Here is a 20,476-nt window from a genome sequence, read left to right as displayed (position 1 = left end):
GCTGATCTCATCTGCTTTCCTTGAAAGTAGTACCACTAGACTTTTTAAATCTACCCAACAGAGCAGATAGAATCATGTTTTAACACAAGGGATTCTGCAGATGCTGCAAGTCCAGAGCAACACATGAAATGTTGGAGGAACTTAGCAAGTAACGCATCATGGTTTAGCAACTTTGTGCAAATTCAAGATTGCAGTAATAGTGACTCCCTTGCCAAACTGATAAGATTGCCATTTGTAAACTAGATTAACAGGAGATCATAACAGTGTGATCACTTACATAATATGAAAGAAAAATTTTTTAAAAGCTTGGCCATACTAGTGAAGTAACCAAGTTTACAGGTCAATGTGTTGGATCTGAAAATATTAACATTTATCTAATAACCATTAAAATCATTTCTTACCTTTGGAGGTTCCAGTAGTATTTGATGGAAGTCTTTAAGCCTTTTTCTAATGGCTTGCAATGTGTTATTACTCACAGAAAAGGCTGCATGATTCATACCAGTTGGACAAATCTCTAGCTGGCCTTCAAAACTTGAAAAACAGGTGAAAATATGTAAACACAAGAGATTCTGCAGATGCTGGAAATCCAGAGCAATACACAAAATATGCTGGAAGAACTCAGCAGGTCAGGCATCATCTACAGAAATGAGTAAACAGTCAACATTTCGGGTCGAGACCTTTCTTCAGGAAGAAGGGTGAAATTATGTTACATAATGGTTTTGCACGTACTGTACAAGAAAGCATACCTAATCCTTCACATTAAATCACCCTCAATCATCTATCAATTACCAAAAAACCAATTTAGCTAAACATCTCTCAATTCCCCCTCAACCTAGCTGACAACCAAACTCACGCAAACTACTGCAATTCAGGAGCCTATTATTGCACCACAATGTACATTTCAGATGTTAAGCACCCTTCTAATGGACAGAAGACACTTCATGGTATCTGAAAAGATAGTCTCACATCCAACACAACTTGCCATTTTACACACTGAAATAATCAGGAATGGGGAAAAAGAAATGAAGCTAATCAAGTTGACACAATCGTTTTTAAAAACTTCATTCTTAAATCAAGCTTAAATTCTTCCAAACAGCAACTCCTGAGCCCACCTTGATAGCCAAAATCTCCAATCTGAATGGTGCATGTTGAGCAACAACAAAGCTTTTATTTTAGCTGCCCACTGCTCTGTTCAGGATCACAAGTCTCCATTTATGATTTTAAAAAACTACTGTATTTTCAATAACTGAATGCAGCTATCTTGATAGATTCTGTTGTTTATATAAAGAATACCTGATTTTATGTAGTGTCAATTCACAAATCAATTTCTTCAGGACTTAAAACTGAAACTACGAACCTAGTTGGTCACACTGCTGGTTGGACTCCACTAATTTATTCACAAAGATCTAATATCTCAACACTCAAAACATCTGCATGATAGGGGCATGGATGTTTCTTCTGCATTATAGAATAAAGTTTCCCAAATCCAAGTGTAAGGGGCTTCTTCTTTTATGTTACTGTTAAGGCTAATAAAAATGGCTTCTTTGTTATGTTAGAATAAAATGGCTTCGTTATGTTAACTGCTGAGAAAATGCTTCTCCGTAGCAGCTTGTTTGGGTTATATTACTGATAATGAGAATTGTATTCATTTGCTAACCAACTGGGATAGATTTTATTCTTTCTTGTGTGTCTGTAAGCTATTGTTTTCACGGGCTTTGGGGCAGAAGGCGTGATGGGGACAGACAGAGGAGACGCGATGTTGTAAATTATGCATGCTGCAGGGACGGAAAACTGGTGTGCCTCTGTGGGATTGCTGATTGTTACTGCATGCGTGTTGGGTGGGGTGACTGTTGGTACCCCAGAGGTCTTTGTTCGAGTTCAGACTAGCGCTGACGAAATGGTGGTGGGACTGCCAGTGTCTATTGGTGCCCCAGGTGAGGTGGGACCATGGACTGTCCATACAGTTAGGACAGAGAGGAAAAAGTGGTCTGATTCGGAGGTAATGTCTGCAAATAAATGTTCCAGCTATGGCAGGCTCCGCCTGGCTTTTGGGATAATGTCCACCCCAAAAGGGGTGGAGGCGTATGAGATGTGGGCGGAACGGATCTCTCAGTTGTTAGATGAGTGGCAGTGCTCGGTTGAGGGAGAGCAGCAGGGATTGGTTGGAAGTTTGAGTAGGCTGGCTGTTGCGGTGTTAGAACTGTCAGGGTCAATTGCCCCATAGTAATAGCTGCAAGTTATCTGAAAGTGGGGGAAAATGCATTTGGTTCGACTGGAAGTAAAATGCAGTGCCAGGGGGAATCATTTAAGGGGATCAGCCCCTCCCTCAGTTGTTCAGCTGATCAGAGAGTTGTTGGGAAACTTAGTGGAGGTCCAGTGGGGGAACGGCTTGGGGTCTCTGGGGGAGCACGTTCCCAGCAATGTACCGAGGAACTCCCGAAAGGAAAAGACCCTATTCCTGAAGGCTCAGAGGGACCACGCCCTTGGGTGTCGTTACAGATAGATGGAAGCTATGCTGAAGCCATCCTCGACACCGGGGCGCAGGTCAAGTTGTTGTACAGTTCATTTTACAACTGGTTTCTGAAGCATTTACCCTTGACAACATTAAGGGCACTGGAGATTTGGGGTACCAATGCCGGTGATTATCCAGACGACGGTTATTGGTCAGTGAAACTGGGATTCTTGGAGGCCAATGTGTGGGTGTCAGAGGGCCATGAATCGTTAATGCTGATGTGTCTGGACCCTGGTGCGACGGGCAGTGTTTCAATTCAGGAGGGGACCAACACCCCGCTAGTGAGGAGGTGCATGGGGGCCTGCCAGGAGGAGGCAGGTGAAAGCTATTCAGGGGCATTGTCTGTGCACCCAGTGTTTCGAGCTGCTTGTCAGAACGTGTGTAGCAGCATTGGGCCGGTACCGAATTTAAACGATAGCCAATGGTGGTACAGCCCGCCGAGGGAAGTATCTGAGGGTGAGACCCTCTTAGTAGACAATCTGAAATACCATGAGGGAGGGGAGTTGACCGCTGAAGACACCTCGGTGAGAGAGAGGTCGCGGCAACTAGCCTCTGCAGCCATGGAAGACGTAGGCAGCGTGTGTGAGGATTATAGGACTCTGAACAGGCACACTGTCATTGACCAGAATACGATCCTGAGGGCCGAAGACGTGATGGTCTGTTTGAGTGATGCGACGTGGTTTAATGTGCTGGATCTGAGGAGTGGATGTTGCCAGATCCCAATGAGTGAGGCCAACAAGGAGAAAACGGCCGTTATCTTTTCCAATTGGAAAAGATGCCACAGGGCATATCCGGAGCCCCTGCAACCTTCCCACAGGGCATGGGGAAGACCATGGGGGATGTGGGCTTGCTTGGAGTTTTGGTGTATTTGGATGATCTCCTAGCATTGGGATTCGCCTTGGAAGACTATGAAGTGAGGCGAGTGAGGGATCCTGGGCAACTAGGGCTTAATGAAGTAAAACTTTCTTTGGACGAGTGCCAGGTCTGGAGAGAGACACAGCTCCTGAGTGAGGAGATTAGCACCGCTGAACTGAATGCTCAGAAATGCAGGCTGGAGATGGAGTGCTGCAATTTTGGGACATCCATTGAAGAACTGGACTCCACGCTTGTCAAAGTGGAGACAGAGAAACGGAATTCCGAGCCGAAACTGCGGTCATTTATTGATGAATTAATCCACAGAGACGAAACAATGAGCAACCTTCAAAAGGTTCAGCAGAAACTCAAGAAACCAATCCAGAACAGATTGGAAGAAGCTGGTGGTGTAACTGCGTCCCAGATGGAGATGAACATGAAGCGCGAGTCTGAACTGCGGCGACTGGGTGTGGAGGCAGAGGAGTCAAAGAAGGAGCTGACGTCTCGACTGCAGGAGGCTGAAGAAGCAGCCCAGGCTAAGTGCTTTAGTTGGGAGAAAATCAAACAGCAGCTACCGATCGAGGAAATGGGGAAGAGTACGGATTTGAAGGACGATATGCTGGATGTGTGGTACATGCTGCCTTTCACTAACTTCCCCTTGATTGAGGAACAGACTTTTGGCCCTTCTCCCACTGAGTCAGGTGTAGTGGGGAGGGTTAGCTTTGGGCAGCCTGGGTTACTGCAGGGTCTTGAAGGAAAAGAAGCGGGGCCCTGGACACAGGACAGAGTGCTCCGGGTTGCAGTGGGGGCACGAGTGAGAGATTGAGAGAGGAGATGGCAAGCAGACCTGAGGAATCCCCAGTAGTGTCTGAGCCTGAAGGGTTTAAGTGAGGGGGGTACGGAGGTCTCGGAGGATTAGGAAACTCCCAGATAGGTTGGCCTATGTAGTGCCCAAGGAACTGTTTGGGGTGCAATGTCATTGTTTGTACCTGGATTGGGTTTTTGTGTCTGCAGGAAAGGTTGGTGAGCTATTTAGGAGTCATGAGGACATGACTAATTTTGATGGGGGGAGAGTGTAAGGAGTTTCTTCTTTTATGTTACTGTTAAGGCTAATAAAAATGGCTTCTTTGTTATGTTAACTGTTGAGAAAGTCCTTCTCTATAGCAGCTTGTTTGGGTTATATTACTGATAATGAGAATTGTATTCATTATCAACCAATTGGGATAGATATTATTCTCTCTTGTGTGTCTGTAAGCTATTGTTTTCGCGGGCTTTGGGACAGAAGGCGCGATGGGGACAGAGAGAGGAGACACGATGTTGTAAGCTGGGTGACAGAACGGACCCCGAGCAGGAGTCCAAGGCCCAGGGTTTTTGGGAGGAGAACCGAAGAGGAAGGATGTGCTGGACGCACTCTGGTCGACCACCGTGGTTGGTCCCAGGCGGTGGGTCGAGGGGGTCAGAGGAGATCGCATGGTGGAAAGAAGACCCTGTTCATCAAGCTCCAACGGTTGTGCACGAAGTGGTTGAACTTTGATAAATTCGGCACCTTTTACTTTCCTTTTATATTTTATTAATTACATAGTTCCAGTAAGATCTATAAAGTGTAATCATTTAATCGCATATGGTGTAGTGTGTGTAATTTGGCTGGGTGCGGTACATCACACAGCATCCATACAAACTTGATTACCCAGTTTGGCGGGGCCAAAGGCAGCTCCCCCTAGACCTGAGTGAGCCTGAGGCTTACCAGGGGGCTACATAAATCTATCATATAATATTAATCCACAAAATGGGCCTTTGTACAGCACAAACAGAATATAGTTGTAACAATAAATATCAAATATTCTAATGTTAGAGTTTTAAGTTAGATGAATGACTTACGCAGGCCTTCGAGTCTCTAATAAAGTCAACAATATTTGAATACAATTCACAATTGCAGATTCAGTCTTCTCCTTATCAAGAACATTTGTGAGCAAGTGCTCTAAAGTGTCTTGCCTGAAAAAAAATGATTTTTATTTTAAAGATTACAAACTTCAATTTACTCATTACTATTAGTATTAAATACAGCAGTCAAACCCTGCATAACATTGAAGTCAGCCAATAAATTGTTCACAGCCATAATATTGTCCAAGCTCACTCTAAGATCTATGATCATCCAAAAGTCCTGAGTAAAAGAAATTACTTCTTTTAAATAATGGTGTTAAAATTCAAAGAGGCTACAACTGATGTAATGTGTAGTTAAATATACAGTTATTTTCCATGATACCAATCTAATTCTTTGTAAATATTTTTCTTAAACAGAATTAAAACTGGGCCATTTGTGACATGAAAGGAAAATTATCCCTCTCTTTGGTTATTCAGGATACAAAATAATAAATTTGAAGGGGGAATTTTCACTCCTTCTAAATCTGACTTATTTATGGGGAGAGTCCATTGAAATTATCTTTATCTCCCTGTCCACGTTCAAATTAGAACATTTCACAACTCTGCATTATGGAAATGCAAATCATCAGGGCTTCCTTAACTTTAAAAAGAGCAATACTTTGCTGCTATCTAGGTGCAAACTTGTGCCACCCAGATTCAGAAATATAGTTACCACTAGCCCCCAAAGACCAGTCATATTAATGATTAGTTCAAACTTAAGCTTATGCTACAAATAAAAGCAATGTATTCAAGAAAATGATGCAAACATTTCTATCATTCTGTAGTATAAAAACTTCTTACCAACTGTACAAGTTGAAATCAAATAATTTTCCCTGCATAGCATCTATTACCACCAGAAAAATAATAGTAGTGCAATTTTAAAGTAACAATTATTAAACTGCATACTTCTCTATTGAGGACAAAAGAGGATCTGGTTCTGGTAGGCTCTGCATCTGAATCATTTGATCTCTGCTAAGGCGGATGATTTCACACAACGATTGTGATGCATTAGAGTGCCTCTGTAACAAAAAGGCATTAGATATTTGAAAACTACTATTTTAGAGTTTACACAATTTCAAATATATTCAAGTAAAGAGTCACATTAAGTTTGAAACTTAAACTTAATTTAAAAAATATACCAGTGGAATAAATCCATTAAGTTACTAGTTCTGGTGAAAGATTATAGAGCTGAAATATCAAATCATTTGCCCACCAGTAATGCTCATCAGCATGCAGAATATTTCCAGCATTGCGGTGTGTATATTTTCTACATGTTGGAAATGAATGAACATGTAAGTTCCAAAAGGCTTTCAGCATTCTCATGTGTTAATCTATAAGTTTTACTTCAGTGAAGGGTCCATTGACAATGCCTTTGCACTGTACTGTTGCCACAAAACATCAAATTTCACGTCATATCGGACAGGGATAATAAACAGGATTCTGACATTAATCTGGGCAAATAAAGATTACAAACATTATTGACTGGACATCCTAGTTAAGGTAAAGTTAATTAGAGGGTTTCTATACTGAGAATATTATGAGCTTGTAGATCTTATTCCATAAATGACCGTTTTCATGAAAGATAATCAGCAGGTTTCATAAGGATTGACTGCCATAATGTTGGCAAAGGTTCACTTAATTGGATTATTTAAATTCTTGTACATCAGTGCACACATGACTCATATTTATTTTCCAGCAATACAATTTATATCCACTTACATCTTCATCTTGAGATGGTTGTATCATTTCTATCAAATGCTGAATAATGTTTTCCTCATTCAACCACTGCAAAGTGTAAGTCACAAATAAAAAAAATTAAACTGCAAAGTTTCAAATTTCAAACTAAAATTGAAGTTAGTGTCAAATCAAAAATTTCCTCCACCTTCATCTCAAATTTATCCTTAATAATACATAGCATATTATTTCCTTAACTTGAGACAAAATTTTAAAATCTGTGTCCTTAAATACAAACTATGCTGCAAAATTCCACAATTGATAATATTGTACAGCTGTTGATGCTGCTTTCAAGCACTTGCTGTTGTAGTTTGTATTAAGTACATGGATTAATTTTATCCCCTTCACATGACCCATTATTCAACACCCCCCCCCCAACCCACATAACCTGTAAACTCTGGAAATTCTCTGTACTGCCGCCTGCACTTTCAAAAGCTTACTTTCAGCTATTTTTGACTCTCACACAGCTTTCCCAGCATTCTGTTACATCTTGTTTATCTTTCCTTCAAGTGCTCAGTTTCCACTATGCAAACATTTGAATTCCAATGAGTTATGCAAAACCATCAAATAAAAAGAAATCCATTGTACATGCTCCATGTATGACATATTCAGAATTTTCCAACTTACATTTAAAACCTCTTGCCTCAGTTGTGGTGGTTCAATGCATGTCAATAATCTGAGCAGCAAGTCCATGAGTGCCGATGTCCCTATGTGTTTGAGCATTAAGCTTACAAATGCATCCCTCTTTCGTAAAAATGCAATAATCTGCAGAATAATTTTTAAAAAGCAATCACATTTCTTGTCATAATTCAGTCCCAACTTCTGCAGGCAGAGTTAACTCTACTTCCAACTTTGTAACCGTTTCCTTATCAATATTTACTGCCCCAAAACTACAAGATAAAAAAATGTAATACAAACATATCTTAGAAGTCTAGATTTCAGTATCTTGCAAAAAATTGCAATTCTATCATGTTTAAAGTAGAAAATTGTCCAAAGGGAACATAATCACCAAAGAGAATGAGAACAGGAGAAATGATTAAAACCTCTCAGAATTTAGTTTTCAGGCAGGATCTTTAAAGCTAGAAAACTAGAGAAATAGGGAGAAAATTTAAAATATTGCAACTGTACAAAAGGACCAGGCCAGTTACCCCTTTGAACCCAAGTAGCCATTCAGTTAACCTGCTGTCATAGCTGTTATTTTATTATGAAATGTAAATATCAATAAAATCACCAACTGCCCTAAGTACTCTAGTCCCTTCTTGATACAATGATGCTCTTCCAATAAAAATACTTATTACAGTTTTTTTATTGGAAGTTTAACACTTCCAAATACCTGAAAGGGAGCCTACAAAGAGTGAATCTCAATGCACATATTGTCCTTCTTGGCAATAGAGGTAAACGTTTGTGAAGCATTTTTGAAATGGCTTTGGTGAGAAACTACAGTATATTATACAGAACTGGCGAATTAATATGTACAGTAAATGAATAGGTTGTCAAGTAAGCAGGCCCTTTTATTCGTGATATTGTTGAGCTTCCTGACTGTAGCTGGAGCTACATTCAATGTTTAAAGTATTTGCTACTGATGTGCTCTGTAACTGAAGAATGGCTTTAGGGAGGCAAGCACCAACTCATCTGCAGGATATTAAGCTTTTGAACTATTAACATTATCACAATATTTACATGGCTAGTTAGGCTAAGCTTCTGGTCTACAATAGTGCCAGTGACTGGTAAGTCAAAATAGGTAGGTTTTTTTTGAGATGATTATTGCCTCGTCCTCATGTCCAGTGAATTTCACATTTCGGCTCTTACAGACCCAGAATAATACATTTTCTATACAGATGGACCTGCAGCAGATAGGATGATGAAATGGTAAAGTGAGTTATCCCTGTGACTTCACTCACCATCTGAAGCAGGTTAACAAGAAACTTAGGTCCTTAAGGATTTATCTGGTTCAAGTACTACTGCTGAACGTTGTTAGTGATAGCATAGTGAAGGATTCAAAAGTCAGAAGAAAATGGGTAGTGGTCATCAGCTGTAAGCAGTTGCCCTCCTCATGGCTGACCTGATGTTATGAATTTTAGAACCAATGCTGAGAACTTCAATGGTCACACTTTCCCAACTATGTACCAGCGCACCTCCATGGGTGAATCGATCCTTCCAGTGATACAGGGTATATCCAAAGGAGCCAGTGCACGTCAGAAAAGACAGAGTTTGTAAGCAACGAAGACTTGAAATATGATTAACAAAAATAAGCATTAAAATTTCAGATGAGCTAACCTAAAAATAAACAGTAGTATCTGATTAGGAGGTACAGAAGCCTGAAGGCGCACACTCAGTGATTCAGGAACAGCTTCCTCCCCTCTGCCATCTGATTCCCAAGTGGACATTGTATCTTTGGATACTACCTCACTTCAAAAAAAAATAAATACAGTATTTTTGTTTTTGCACTTTTTTTTGGTTTATTCCTATGCCAGTGAGTATAGGAATAGAGTGAGGTGTAGGGTAAATGCATGGATCAGGGATTGGAGCAGGGGGCAGGGATTCAGGTTTCTGGATCATTGGGACCTCTTTTGGGACAGGCGTGACCTGTACAAAAAGCACAGGTTGCACTTCAATCCGAGGGGGACCAATATCCCGGCAGGGAGGTTTGCTAAGGCTATTGGGGAGGGTTTAAACTAGAATTGCTGGGGGGTGGGAACCGAACTGAAGGGATGGAGGAAGGGGCGGCTGGCTCACAAAGACAGCAAGCTTGGGGACGGTGCGAGAGGGAGGATAGGCAGGTGATAAGAGAAGGGACACGTTCAGACTGATGGTTTAAGATGTGTCTATTTTAATGCAAGAAACATCATGAACAAAGTGGATGAGCTTAGAGCATAGATCAGTACTTGGAGCTATGATATTGTGGCCATTAGTGACTTAGATGACTCAGGGGGTGGAATGGGTACTTAGAGCGCCAGGCTTTAGATGCTTCAGAAAGGACAGGGAGGGAGGCAAAAGAGGTGCGGGGCACGTCACTGTTGATCAGAGATAGTGTCACGGCTGCAGAAAAGGAGGAAGTCATGGAGAGATTGTATAAGAGTCTCTGTGGGTGGAAGTTAGGAACAGGAGGGGGTCAATAACTTTACTGGCTGTTTTTTTATATGGACCTCACAATAGGAACAGGGACATCGAGGAGCAGATAGGGAGACAGATTCTGGAAAGGTGTAATAATAACAGGGCTGTTGTGGTGGGAGATTTTAATTTCCTAAATATTGACTGGCATCTCCCTAGAGCAAGGGCTTTAGATGGGGTGGAGTTTGTTAGGTGTGTTCAGGAAGGTTTCCTGACACAGTATGTAGATAAGCCTACAAGAGGAGAGGCTGTACTTGATCTGGTATTTGGGAAATGAACGTGGTCAGGTGTCAGATCTCTCAGTGGGAGAGCATTTTGGAGATAGTGATCACAATTTAATCTCCTTTACAATAGCATTGGAGAGGGTTAGGAACAGACAGTTTAGGATAGCGTTTAATTGTTCTAAGGGGAAATATGAAGCTATCAGGCAGGAACTTGAAAACATTAATTAGGAACAGGTGTTCTCAAGGAAATGTACGGCTGAAATGTGGCAAATGTTCAGGCAATATTTGCGTGGTGTTCTGCATAGATACATTCCCATGAGACAGGGAAAGGATGGTAGGGTACAGGAACCGTGGTGTACAAAGGCTGCTGAAAATCTAGTCAAGAAAAGCTTATGAAAGGTTTGAAAAGCTAGGTAATAATAGAGATCTAGAGGATTATAAGGCTAGCAGGAAGGAACTTAAGAATGAAATTAGGAAAGCCAGAAGGGGCCATGAGAAGGCCTTGACAAGCAGGATTAAGGAAAACAAGGCATTCTACAAGTCTGTGAAAAGCAAGAGGATAAGATGTGAGAGAATAGGACCAATCAAGTGTGATAGTGGAAATTTATGTATGGAACCAGAGGAGACAGCAGAGATACTTAATGAATACTTTGCTTCAATATTCATTACGGAAAAGGATCTTGGAGATTGTAGGGATGATTCAGAGCAGACTGACAAGCTTGAGCACATAGATATTAAGAAAGAGGATGTACTGGCACTTTTGGAAAGCATCAAGTTGGAGAAGTCATCAGGACAGGACGAGATACATCCCACACTACTGTGGGAGGCAAGGGAGGAGGTTGCTGAGCCTCTGGCAATGATCTTTGCATCATCAATGAGGTTCACGTCAATTAGAGGGTCGCAGGTGTTGTTCCCTTATTCAAGAAAGGATGTAGAGATAGCCCAGGATATTATTATAAACCAGTGAGTCTTAGTTCAGTGATGGGTAGGTTGATGAGAAAGATCCTGAGAGGTAGGATTTATGAACATTTGGAAAGGCATACAGGTGGCCCCAGTTTTCTGAACTTTTGCTTTACGACACCTCGCTGTTACAAAACAGGTAACATTAGTTACCTGTTTTCACTAACAGAAGGTGTTTTCACTGTTACATAAAAAGGCAGCGCGTGCCCAAACAGCTAAGCTCCTCCCCCGGAACTGCGTTCTAGCCGCCATTGCTTAAACACATGCTTTATCTCAATTTATTTTGTGCATCTGTTAGCAAGATGAGTTCCAAGGTATCTAAAAAACCTAAAAAAGCTCGTAAGGGTGTTATACTTAGCGTAAAACTGGACATAATTAAACGTTTCGATCGTGGTAAACGAAGTAAGGACAGTGTCCACGCGTTGAACTTGCGTCCACCTTTCGCACTATTTATACACAGAGAGAAAGAATTTTGAAAGCTGCCTATGTTACTGTTGGTTCTGCTCGTAGCAAAGTGGTCTCTCTTAGTCGGCATCAAATAATGGATAAAATAGAAAGTCTATTGCTTGAGTGGATTGATGGGTGTACAAAGCGTGGTGTTCCATTAAGTTTTCTTACACTTAAGGAGAAATCAGTCAGTCTTTTTAATAAGCTGAAACAGAAAGCACTGGACAATGGCGATGAAAGTGTTGTGAAAGTGGAATTTAAAGGTAATCATGGGTGGTTTGATCGGTTTCTGAGGCGAGGGCAGCTTCATAGTTTAACGTTTACCAGGGAGAGTGCTTCGGCTGATACGGAAGCTGCCGAAAAGTTCCCAGCAGAACTGAAGAAAATAATTACAGATGGTGGTTATTCGTATAAGCAAGTGTTTAACTGTGAGGAAACTGCAATTTATTGGAAAAAAATGCCGAACAAGACATTTATTTCCAAAGAAGAAAAGCAGGCTAAGGGACACAAGGCATCGACGGACAGATTTACCCCAATGCCTATTATTAACGCCACCAGTGATGCTGTCCTTGGGCCTCTACCAGTGTACCATTCAGAAAATCCAAGGGCACTTAAAGGCGTTGATAAGAAAACACTTCCCGTTGTGTCCCGTTTACATCCAAGTGGTTGGAATACTCAAGTGCTTTTTTCCGAGTACATGAGTGGATAGTCCTTTTGTTGAAAAATACTGTACAGAAAATAACCTCGATAATAAGTGTCTTGTGATTGTTGATAATTGTGCTGGTCATCCACCTGGCACTATCGAGTATGGCAGTAACATTCGTGTTGCGTTCTTACCGCCAAATACAACATCATTGCTGCAGCCGTGCAACCAAGACCTAATAGCCACAATTAAGGCTTACTGTACGCAAAATGTGATGCGTTTTATTGTAAGTACCATTGACAGAGAGGGCAACTCTGAAGCGTCTTTGTGAGAGACCTGGAAAGAATATAAAATTGGCAATCGCCAACATTGGAAATGCTCTCAATAGGCTAACAGTCTCGATGAGAAATGGCATTTGGAGGAAACTGTGTCTTCCTGGTTCCAGTATGTGAAACTACACTGTATATACATTACTTCTACTTTATATAGGCTGTGTATTTTTATGTGTTATTTGGTATGACTTGGCAGCTTCATAGCTTAAAGGTTACTGGACAGAGCGTTTCTGCCGAGAGTGCTTCCGCCAAGAGTGCTGCCGTGAGATTTTCGCTGTGCTGGACAGTGCTGCAATTTGCAGAAAAGTATTTCTACTTTATATAGGCTGTGTATTTACCATATTATTCCTGCTTTTACTATATGTTACTGTTATTTTAGGTTTTATGTGTTATTTGGCATGATTTTGTAGTTATTTTTTGGGTCTGGGAACACTCAATATTTTTTCCCATATTAATAAATGGTAATTGCTTATTCACTTTACGACATTCCGGCTTACGAACCGTTTCATAGGAACACTCTACCTTCGGATGGCAGGGGAAACCTGTAATATAATTAGGAATAGTCAGCATGGCTTTGTCAAAGGCAGGTTGTGCCTTATGAGCCTGATTGAATTTTTTGAGGATGTGACTAAACACATTGATGAAGGTACAGCAGCAGATGTAGTGTATATGAATTTCAGCAAGGCACTTGATAAGGTACCCCATGCAAGGCTTATTGAGAAAGTAAGGAGGCATGGGATCCAAGGGACATTGCTTTGTGGATCCAGAATTGGCTTGCTCACACAAGGCAAAGAGTGGTTGTAGACGTATCATATTCTGTATGTAGGTCGGTGACCAGTGGTGTGCCTCAGGGATCTGTACTGGCACCCCTTCTCTACATGATTTTTATAAATGACCTGGATGAGGAAGTGAAGGGATGGGTTAGTAAGTTTGCTGATGACACAAAGGTTGAGAGTGCTGTGGAAAGTGTGGAGGGCTGCCAGAGACTACAGCTGGACATTGATAGGAAGCAAAACTGGGCTGAGAAGTGGCAGATGGAGGTCAACCCAGATAAGTGTGAGGTGGTTCATTCTGGTAGGTCAAATATGATGGCAGAATATAGTATTAATGGCAAGACTCTTGGCAGTGTGGAGGAACAGAGGGATCTTGGGGTCCGAGTCCATAGGACACTTAAAGTTGCTGCACCGGTTGACTCTGTGGTTAAGGAGGCATATGGTGCATCCGCCTTCAACAATCATGGGATTGAGTTTAAGAGCCGAGGGGTAATGTTACAACTATATAGGACCCTGGTCAGACCCCGCTTGGAGTACTGTGCTCAGTTCTGGTAGGTTGAGTGAACTGGGCCTTTTCTCCTTGGAGTGGCAGAGGATAAGAGGTGACCTGATAGAGGTGTACAAGATGATGAGAGGCACTGATCGTGTGGATAGTCAGAGGCTTTTTCCCAGGGCTGAAATGGCTAACACGAGAGGACACAGTTTTAAGGTGATTGGAAGTAGGCAGAGAGTAGTGAGTGGCTGCTGGTGATGGTGGTAGAGGCGGATACAATAAGGTCTTTTCAGAGACTCCTGGATAAGTACATGGAGTGTAGAAGAATAGAGGGCTATGGGTAACCCGAAGTAATTTCTAAACTAAGTGTACATCCGGCATAGCACTGTGGGCCAAAGGGCCTGTATTGCACTGTAGGTTTCTATGTTTCTATTCAATATATGTATACTGTAATTGATTTACTTGTTTACTTATTATTATTTTCTCTGCTACTTTATGTATTGCATTGAACTGCTGCTGCTAAGTTAACAAATTTCACATTACATGCCGGTGATAATAAACCTGATTTTGATTCAGAACAGCTGAGTTTTACAGTAATACAGAGTAAACACAGATAATAGTACCACCAGCAAATGGACTAATGATGGTATTGACATGGAAATTGGTGGCTGTTGTAAAATCAGAAATTGATCAGTTTGAGAACACAGAAACTGCAAAAATTCTGGATCAACCAGATGAAAATGGATAAGGAAAGGAGTGAAATTAGTAGCGAGGGCACCCTCTGCACATGGAGCCAAAGATAATGGGATATTATCTCAAGTTTAAGTGAAACAAATTGCAGAATCTAATTAGAGCTGCATTAGAATGGCAACATAGAAGACCCATTCGTAAAATGAAAGGGAAGACCCAAACATGTAAAAGCTGTTCCAATGACCAAGGAGAATTTCACCAAATTTTAGCATGCAGGTGAAGTGAATATATATAAATAAATAGAAAACAATGGAAAATAAATGGAGATTTGAGAATGGAAGGAACATACAGTTTTTCAAAGAATCTCAGGGTTATACGTGGTGACATGCATGTACTCAGATAATAAATTTTACTTTGAACTTTGAGTATTTTACAATATACAGTTTTTAATTCATGCAGAAGAGTTTGTGTCTTAATTTTAATAATGGAGGGGTAGTCTGCAATTTGAGAATGAGTGAAGCTGATGGAGCTTTTAATAGGGAAAGGAATTGTACTGGAATGCCAATTAATTATATTATATTATTGGGAGAAAAAATGTAACATTAGTTTCTTATCAGTTTAGTAGAATTGACTTTCATGAGAAAAATTAACCTGGCAGAACACAAATAGAGCCAGAAAAATCAGGAAGAGTCATGGGTTTGGGACTGTTGTGAGTTCAGGGTCAGGGATGTAAACTCTGGTGAAGGATGTTCACAGCAGTCAGTTAATTGATATTCTCTGAGTAACAATGTTGTTTACGCTGCAAGGTACAAGGGTGGAGGAAACAAAATTTGTAGAAAAAGCTACTACTTTCAAGAAACTGCTGGAGTTAACCTTCCTCCTCAGGCTGATACCAAAACAGCAGTCAGCTTTTGACAGTGCACAAAGGCCAGTAATGTTCTTTTGCCTAGCCAGTTTTGATAAATGGATAAACTAACATAAACTTGTTCAAGGGCACTTAATTGTGTTGAATGTAAGTCATAAAATGGTTACAACACAAGAGGCAGCTGTTTGGCTCATAGCATCAATGGAAGGTTTCTACTTTGTTCACTACAACAACTTTCTGGCTCTACCCACTGGCCAGAAGGTGGTAGGTGAAGCCAGTGGGTGGAGGGGGGTGGGGGATGAAGAAGCTGGGAGCTGCTAAGTGGAAAAGGCAAAGGACTGGAGACGAAGGAATCTGATAGGAGAGGAGAGTGGCTATTTCCATCACCTGAACAACCATAACCTGGGGGTTTGGGAAGGGAGGCAGGGGATGCACATATAAATGGTGCTGAGGTTGGGAAGGTTGAGAGCTCCAAGCCTCGAAGAGTGAGCATCACTAATAAATAGCCTGTCCTAATCCAACCTTGCTGATCCCACAGCCAAGAAAGCTCACCAGCAACCACTTCCTCAGGTGGCAAAAGGAATTCGGCATGCCTCCGCTCATCCTTATTAATATTGTACCTTTGCAGCATAGAAAGCATTCTCCCTGGGTGTAGTTTGGTACAGTTGGATGTATCACATCTACTCTGCCCATCAAACCACATAATGTTGTAGATGGATATCATTATGGACCCCCAGCACACAGGACATGCTCTCTTCTCATTATTACCATTAGGGAGAAGGTACAGGAGCTTAAAAACACTCATTGTTTTAGGAACAGCTTCTCCTCCTTTGCCATCATGGACAGTTCTAAACAGTCCATGAACTCACGAACGGTACGTCACCATTTTGCTCTCTTTTTGCACTACTTTTCAAAAATATATTTCTTACTGTAACTTATAGTATATTTTATGTTTTGCACTGCCGCACACCAACTACAGTTCATGACATACTGCATGTCATTGATAACAAACCTTCTTCTAGACATAGCTCAGCATATTACAGAAACAAGCCTACCCATCATGGACTCCATCCACACTTTTCACTGCCTTGGTAAAGCAGCAACATAATCAAAGATCTTACCCACCCTGAACATTCCCTCTCCTTCTCACTCCAATCAGGTAGAAGATACAAAAACACACACAACCAGAGACAAGGGCAGTTTCTATCCCACTCTTATAAACTATTGAACAGTTTTCTGGTACAATAAGATGGACTCTCGACTTAACAATCTACCTCATTGGTGACCTTGCATCTTAATGTCTATCTATACTGCACTTGCTCTGTACTGTAACACTTTAGTTGGCACTATTATTTTACATTGTAGTACCTCAACGCACTGTTGTAATGAAAATGATCTGCATAGGTAGTATGCAAGACAAGTTTTTCACTGTACCTCAGCACCTGTGACAATAATAAACCAAATTACCAATTAATTCACCTTCCTCCAGTCCTTAAAGACAACAAATCACAACCCTCTGCTGCTTATTATTTAGCTGATTTCATTTCTTTGCTATCAATGCCTCTATTAAGCCGCATACTTCAGTTCAAAGTCCTGTTATATGGCACCTTATCAAAGGCCTTATGGAAGTTCAAGTACACTGTGTCTGAGGTAAGTTCTTTACACAGAGAATGGTGAGTGCATAACGCCCTGCCAGGGGTGGTGGTAGAGGCAGATACATTAGGGGCATTTAAGAAACTCTTAGATAGGCACATGGATGATAGAAAAACAATGTAATATGTAGGAGATAACAGTTAGATCAATCTTAGTAAGTTAAAATGTTGGCACATCATAGGCTGAAATGTTTGTACTGTGCTGTAGTGTTCTATGTTACATATCATGCATAGAACTGCAACTCTAGCCACTGCCTCTTTAAAAAGTTATATTAAACTAATTAAATGCTATTTACTTGCCTTAAGTAATCCATTTTTCTCTTAGTGACTCTAATCTTACCCTGAATTAATGTTTCTGAAAACTTTCCTACAATTACTTAGGCTTATACTTATCCTTTTTAAACCAAGGAGCAATCTTTGCTACTTGCCAGTTCTCTGCGACCACCTCATTGTACTCAATAGCATTGGGAAATCATGATGAATGTCTAAATAATTCCCTCAAAATGCAGGAACACAACTCAGTCAGCTTTCCCTAAGACACCGATGTATAAACGTTTACTGTACCCGGTACCTTCTTTCACTATTTCTTTGAATGCAGCCTTTTTCTAATGAACCATAGGACTGTGCAAAACTCTAAGGCTCGTATTTACAGCTAGAGTGCTAAGACTTTTGCACAGTACTACATTAGTCAATGTGGAGCAAAAAGAGTCTGTAAATCTGGTGGGAGCAAAGGATGCTGGGAATGGTGAGGGTGGGGCGCTGTAAGAGGGATGTAGGACAGGTGGCAGAGAAGGAATGGGGGGGGATGGCGCAGGTGCAAACACACCCAGCCCTGAGACACTGGGCTAGTTCATTTGATTCCAAACAATTAGTTTACTGATCATTGCAGAATGTCTCTCTGGTGCTTCCTGTTCCTTCCCCTCTTCCATCCCCCTTTCCCAACCATGATTTCCTTCTCCCTGCCCCCTTCTCACTCATAGTCCACAATAGACATCTATATAAGAATCAGGTTATCATCACTCGCATGTAATTAATTTTTTTTTTGTGGCAGTACAATGCAATACATAAATTTACATTACAGTGCAAAAGTCTTAAGCACCCTAGCAATATATACAGTGGCACGTGAAAGTTTGGGCACCCCGGTCAAAATTTCTGTTACTGTGAATAGCTAAGCCAGTAGAAGATGACCTGATTTCCAAAAGGCATGAAGTTAAAGATGACACATTTCTTTAATATTTTAAGATTACTTTTTTTATTTCCATCTTTTACAGTTTCAAAATAACAAAAAAGAAAAAGGGCCTGAAGCAAAAGTTTGGGACCCTGCATGGTCAGTACTTAGTAACACCCCCTTTGGCAAGTATCACAGCCTGTAAATGCTTTTTGTAGCCAGCTATGAGTCTTCCAATTCTTGTTTGGGGGATTTTCGCCCATTCTTCTCTGCAAAAGGCCTCTAGTTCTGTGAGATTCTTGGGCCATCTTGCATGCACTGCTCTTTTGAGGTCTATCCAGAGATTTTCGATGATGTTTAAGTTTGGGGACTGTGAGGGCCATGGCAAAACCTTCAGCTTCCGCCTCTTGAGGTAGTCCATTGTGGATTTTGAGGTGTGTTTAGGATCATTATCCTGTTTTAGAAGCCATCCTTTTTTCACCTTCAGTTTTCCTCCAAACATACCTTTGCTCATTGCGGCCAAACCTCAGCAGCAGAAGTCTGCAAAGGAACATCTAAACAAGCCTCAAGCACGAGGAAATCTGCAGAAGCTGGAACTTCAAGCAACACACATAAAAGTTGCTGGTGAACACAGCAGGCCAGGCAGCATCTCTAGGAAGAGGTACAGTCAAGGTTTCGGGCCGAGACCCTTCGTCAGGACTAACTGAAAGAAGAGCTAGTAAGAGATTTGAAAGTGCGAGGGGGAGGGGGAGATCCAAAATGATAGGAGAAGACAGGAGGGGGAGAGATGGAGCCAAGAGCTGGACAGTTGATTGGCAAAAGGGATATGAGAGGATCATGGGACAGGAGGCCTAGGGAGAAGGAAAAGGGGGAGGGGGGGAAGCCCAGAGGATGGGCAAGGAGTATAGTGAGAGGGACATAGGGAGAAAAAGGAGAGAGAGAGAAAAAGAATGTGTGTATATAAATAAATAAATAATGGATCGGGTACAAGGGGGAGGTGGGGCATTAGCAGAAGTTTGAGAAGTCAATGTTCATGCCATCAGGTTGGAGGCTACACAGACGGAATATAAGGTGTTGTTCCTCCAACCTGAGTGTGGCTTCATCTTTACAGTAGAGGAGGCCATAGATAGACATATCGGAATGGGAATGGGACGTGGAATTAAAATGTGTGGCCACTGGGAGATCCTGCTTTCTCTGGCGGACAGAGCGTAGGTGTCCAGCGAAACGATCTCCCAGTCTGCATCAGGTCTTGCCAATATATAGAAGGCCACATCGGGAGCACCAGATGCAGTATATCACTCCAGTCGACTCACAGGTGAAGTGTCACCTCACCTGGAAGGACTGTCTGGGGCCCTGAATGGTAGTGAGGGAGGAAGTGTAAGGGCATGTGTAGCACTTGTTCCGCTCACAAGGGTAAGTGCCAGGAGAGATATCAAAGGATGGGGGGGACGAATGGACAAAGGAGTTGCGTAGGGAGCAGTCCCTGCAGAAAGCGGGGGGGGGGGGGGCGGGGAGGGAAAGATGTGCTTAGTGGTGGGATCCCGTTGGAGGTGGCAGAAGTTACGGAGAATTATATGTTGGACCCACAGGCTGGTGGAGTGGTAGGTGAGGACAAGGGGAATCTTATTCCTAGTGGGGTGGCGGGAGGATGGAGTGAGAGCAGATGTGCGTGAAATGGGGGAAACGCGTTTAAGAGCAGAGTTGATGGTGGAAGAAGGGAAGCCCCTTTCTTTAAAAAAGGAGGACATCTCCTTCATCCTGGAATGAAAAGCCTCATCCTGAGAGCAGATGCGGCAGAGATGGAGGAATTGCGAGCAGGGGATGGCATTTTTGCAAGAGACAGGGTGAGAAGAGGAATAGTCCAGATAGCTGTGAGAGTCAGTAGGCTTATAGTAGACATCGGTAGATAAGCTGTCTCCAGAGATAGAGACAGAAAGATCTAGAAAGGGGAGGGAGGTGTCGGAAATGGACCAGGTAAACCTGAGGGCAGGGTGAAAGTTGGAGGCAAAGTTAATGAAGTCAACGAGCTCAGCATGCATGCAGGAAGCAGCGCCAATGCAGTCGTCGATGTTGCGAAGGAAAAGTGGGGGGCAGATACCA

At 41.9% G+C, this 20,476-nt stretch overlaps 1 protein-coding gene across 2 annotated transcripts in view; it reads right to left on the bottom strand.

Annotated features, from left to right (window-relative positions):
* The window catches only part of LOC140205226 (serine/threonine-protein phosphatase 6 regulatory subunit 3-like), a 149,845-nt gene that overhangs the window by 73,985 nt on the left and 55,384 nt on the right, over nucleotides 1-20,476 (bottom strand). For both annotated transcript variants that reach the window (XM_072272640.1, XM_072272641.1), the window contains exons 4-8: nucleotides 7,646-7,783; nucleotides 7,004-7,069; nucleotides 6,191-6,303; nucleotides 5,243-5,356; nucleotides 402-531 (exon numbers count right to left, since the gene is read on the bottom strand). In XM_072272640.1, coding sequence (XP_072128741.1) covers nucleotides 402-531; nucleotides 5,243-5,356; nucleotides 6,191-6,303; nucleotides 7,004-7,069; nucleotides 7,646-7,783 — 561 coding nt within the window. The remainder of the gene's footprint in view (nucleotides 1-401; nucleotides 532-5,242; nucleotides 5,357-6,190; nucleotides 6,304-7,003; nucleotides 7,070-7,645; nucleotides 7,784-20,476) is intronic.

The sequence above is a fragment of the Mobula birostris genome, chromosome 11, assembly GCF_030028105.1.
Source record: "Mobula birostris isolate sMobBir1 chromosome 11, sMobBir1.hap1, whole genome shotgun sequence".
NCBI lineage: Eukaryota > Metazoa > Chordata > Chondrichthyes > Myliobatiformes > Myliobatidae > Mobula > Mobula birostris.
This window is presented reverse-complemented; position numbering and strand designations above follow the sequence as displayed.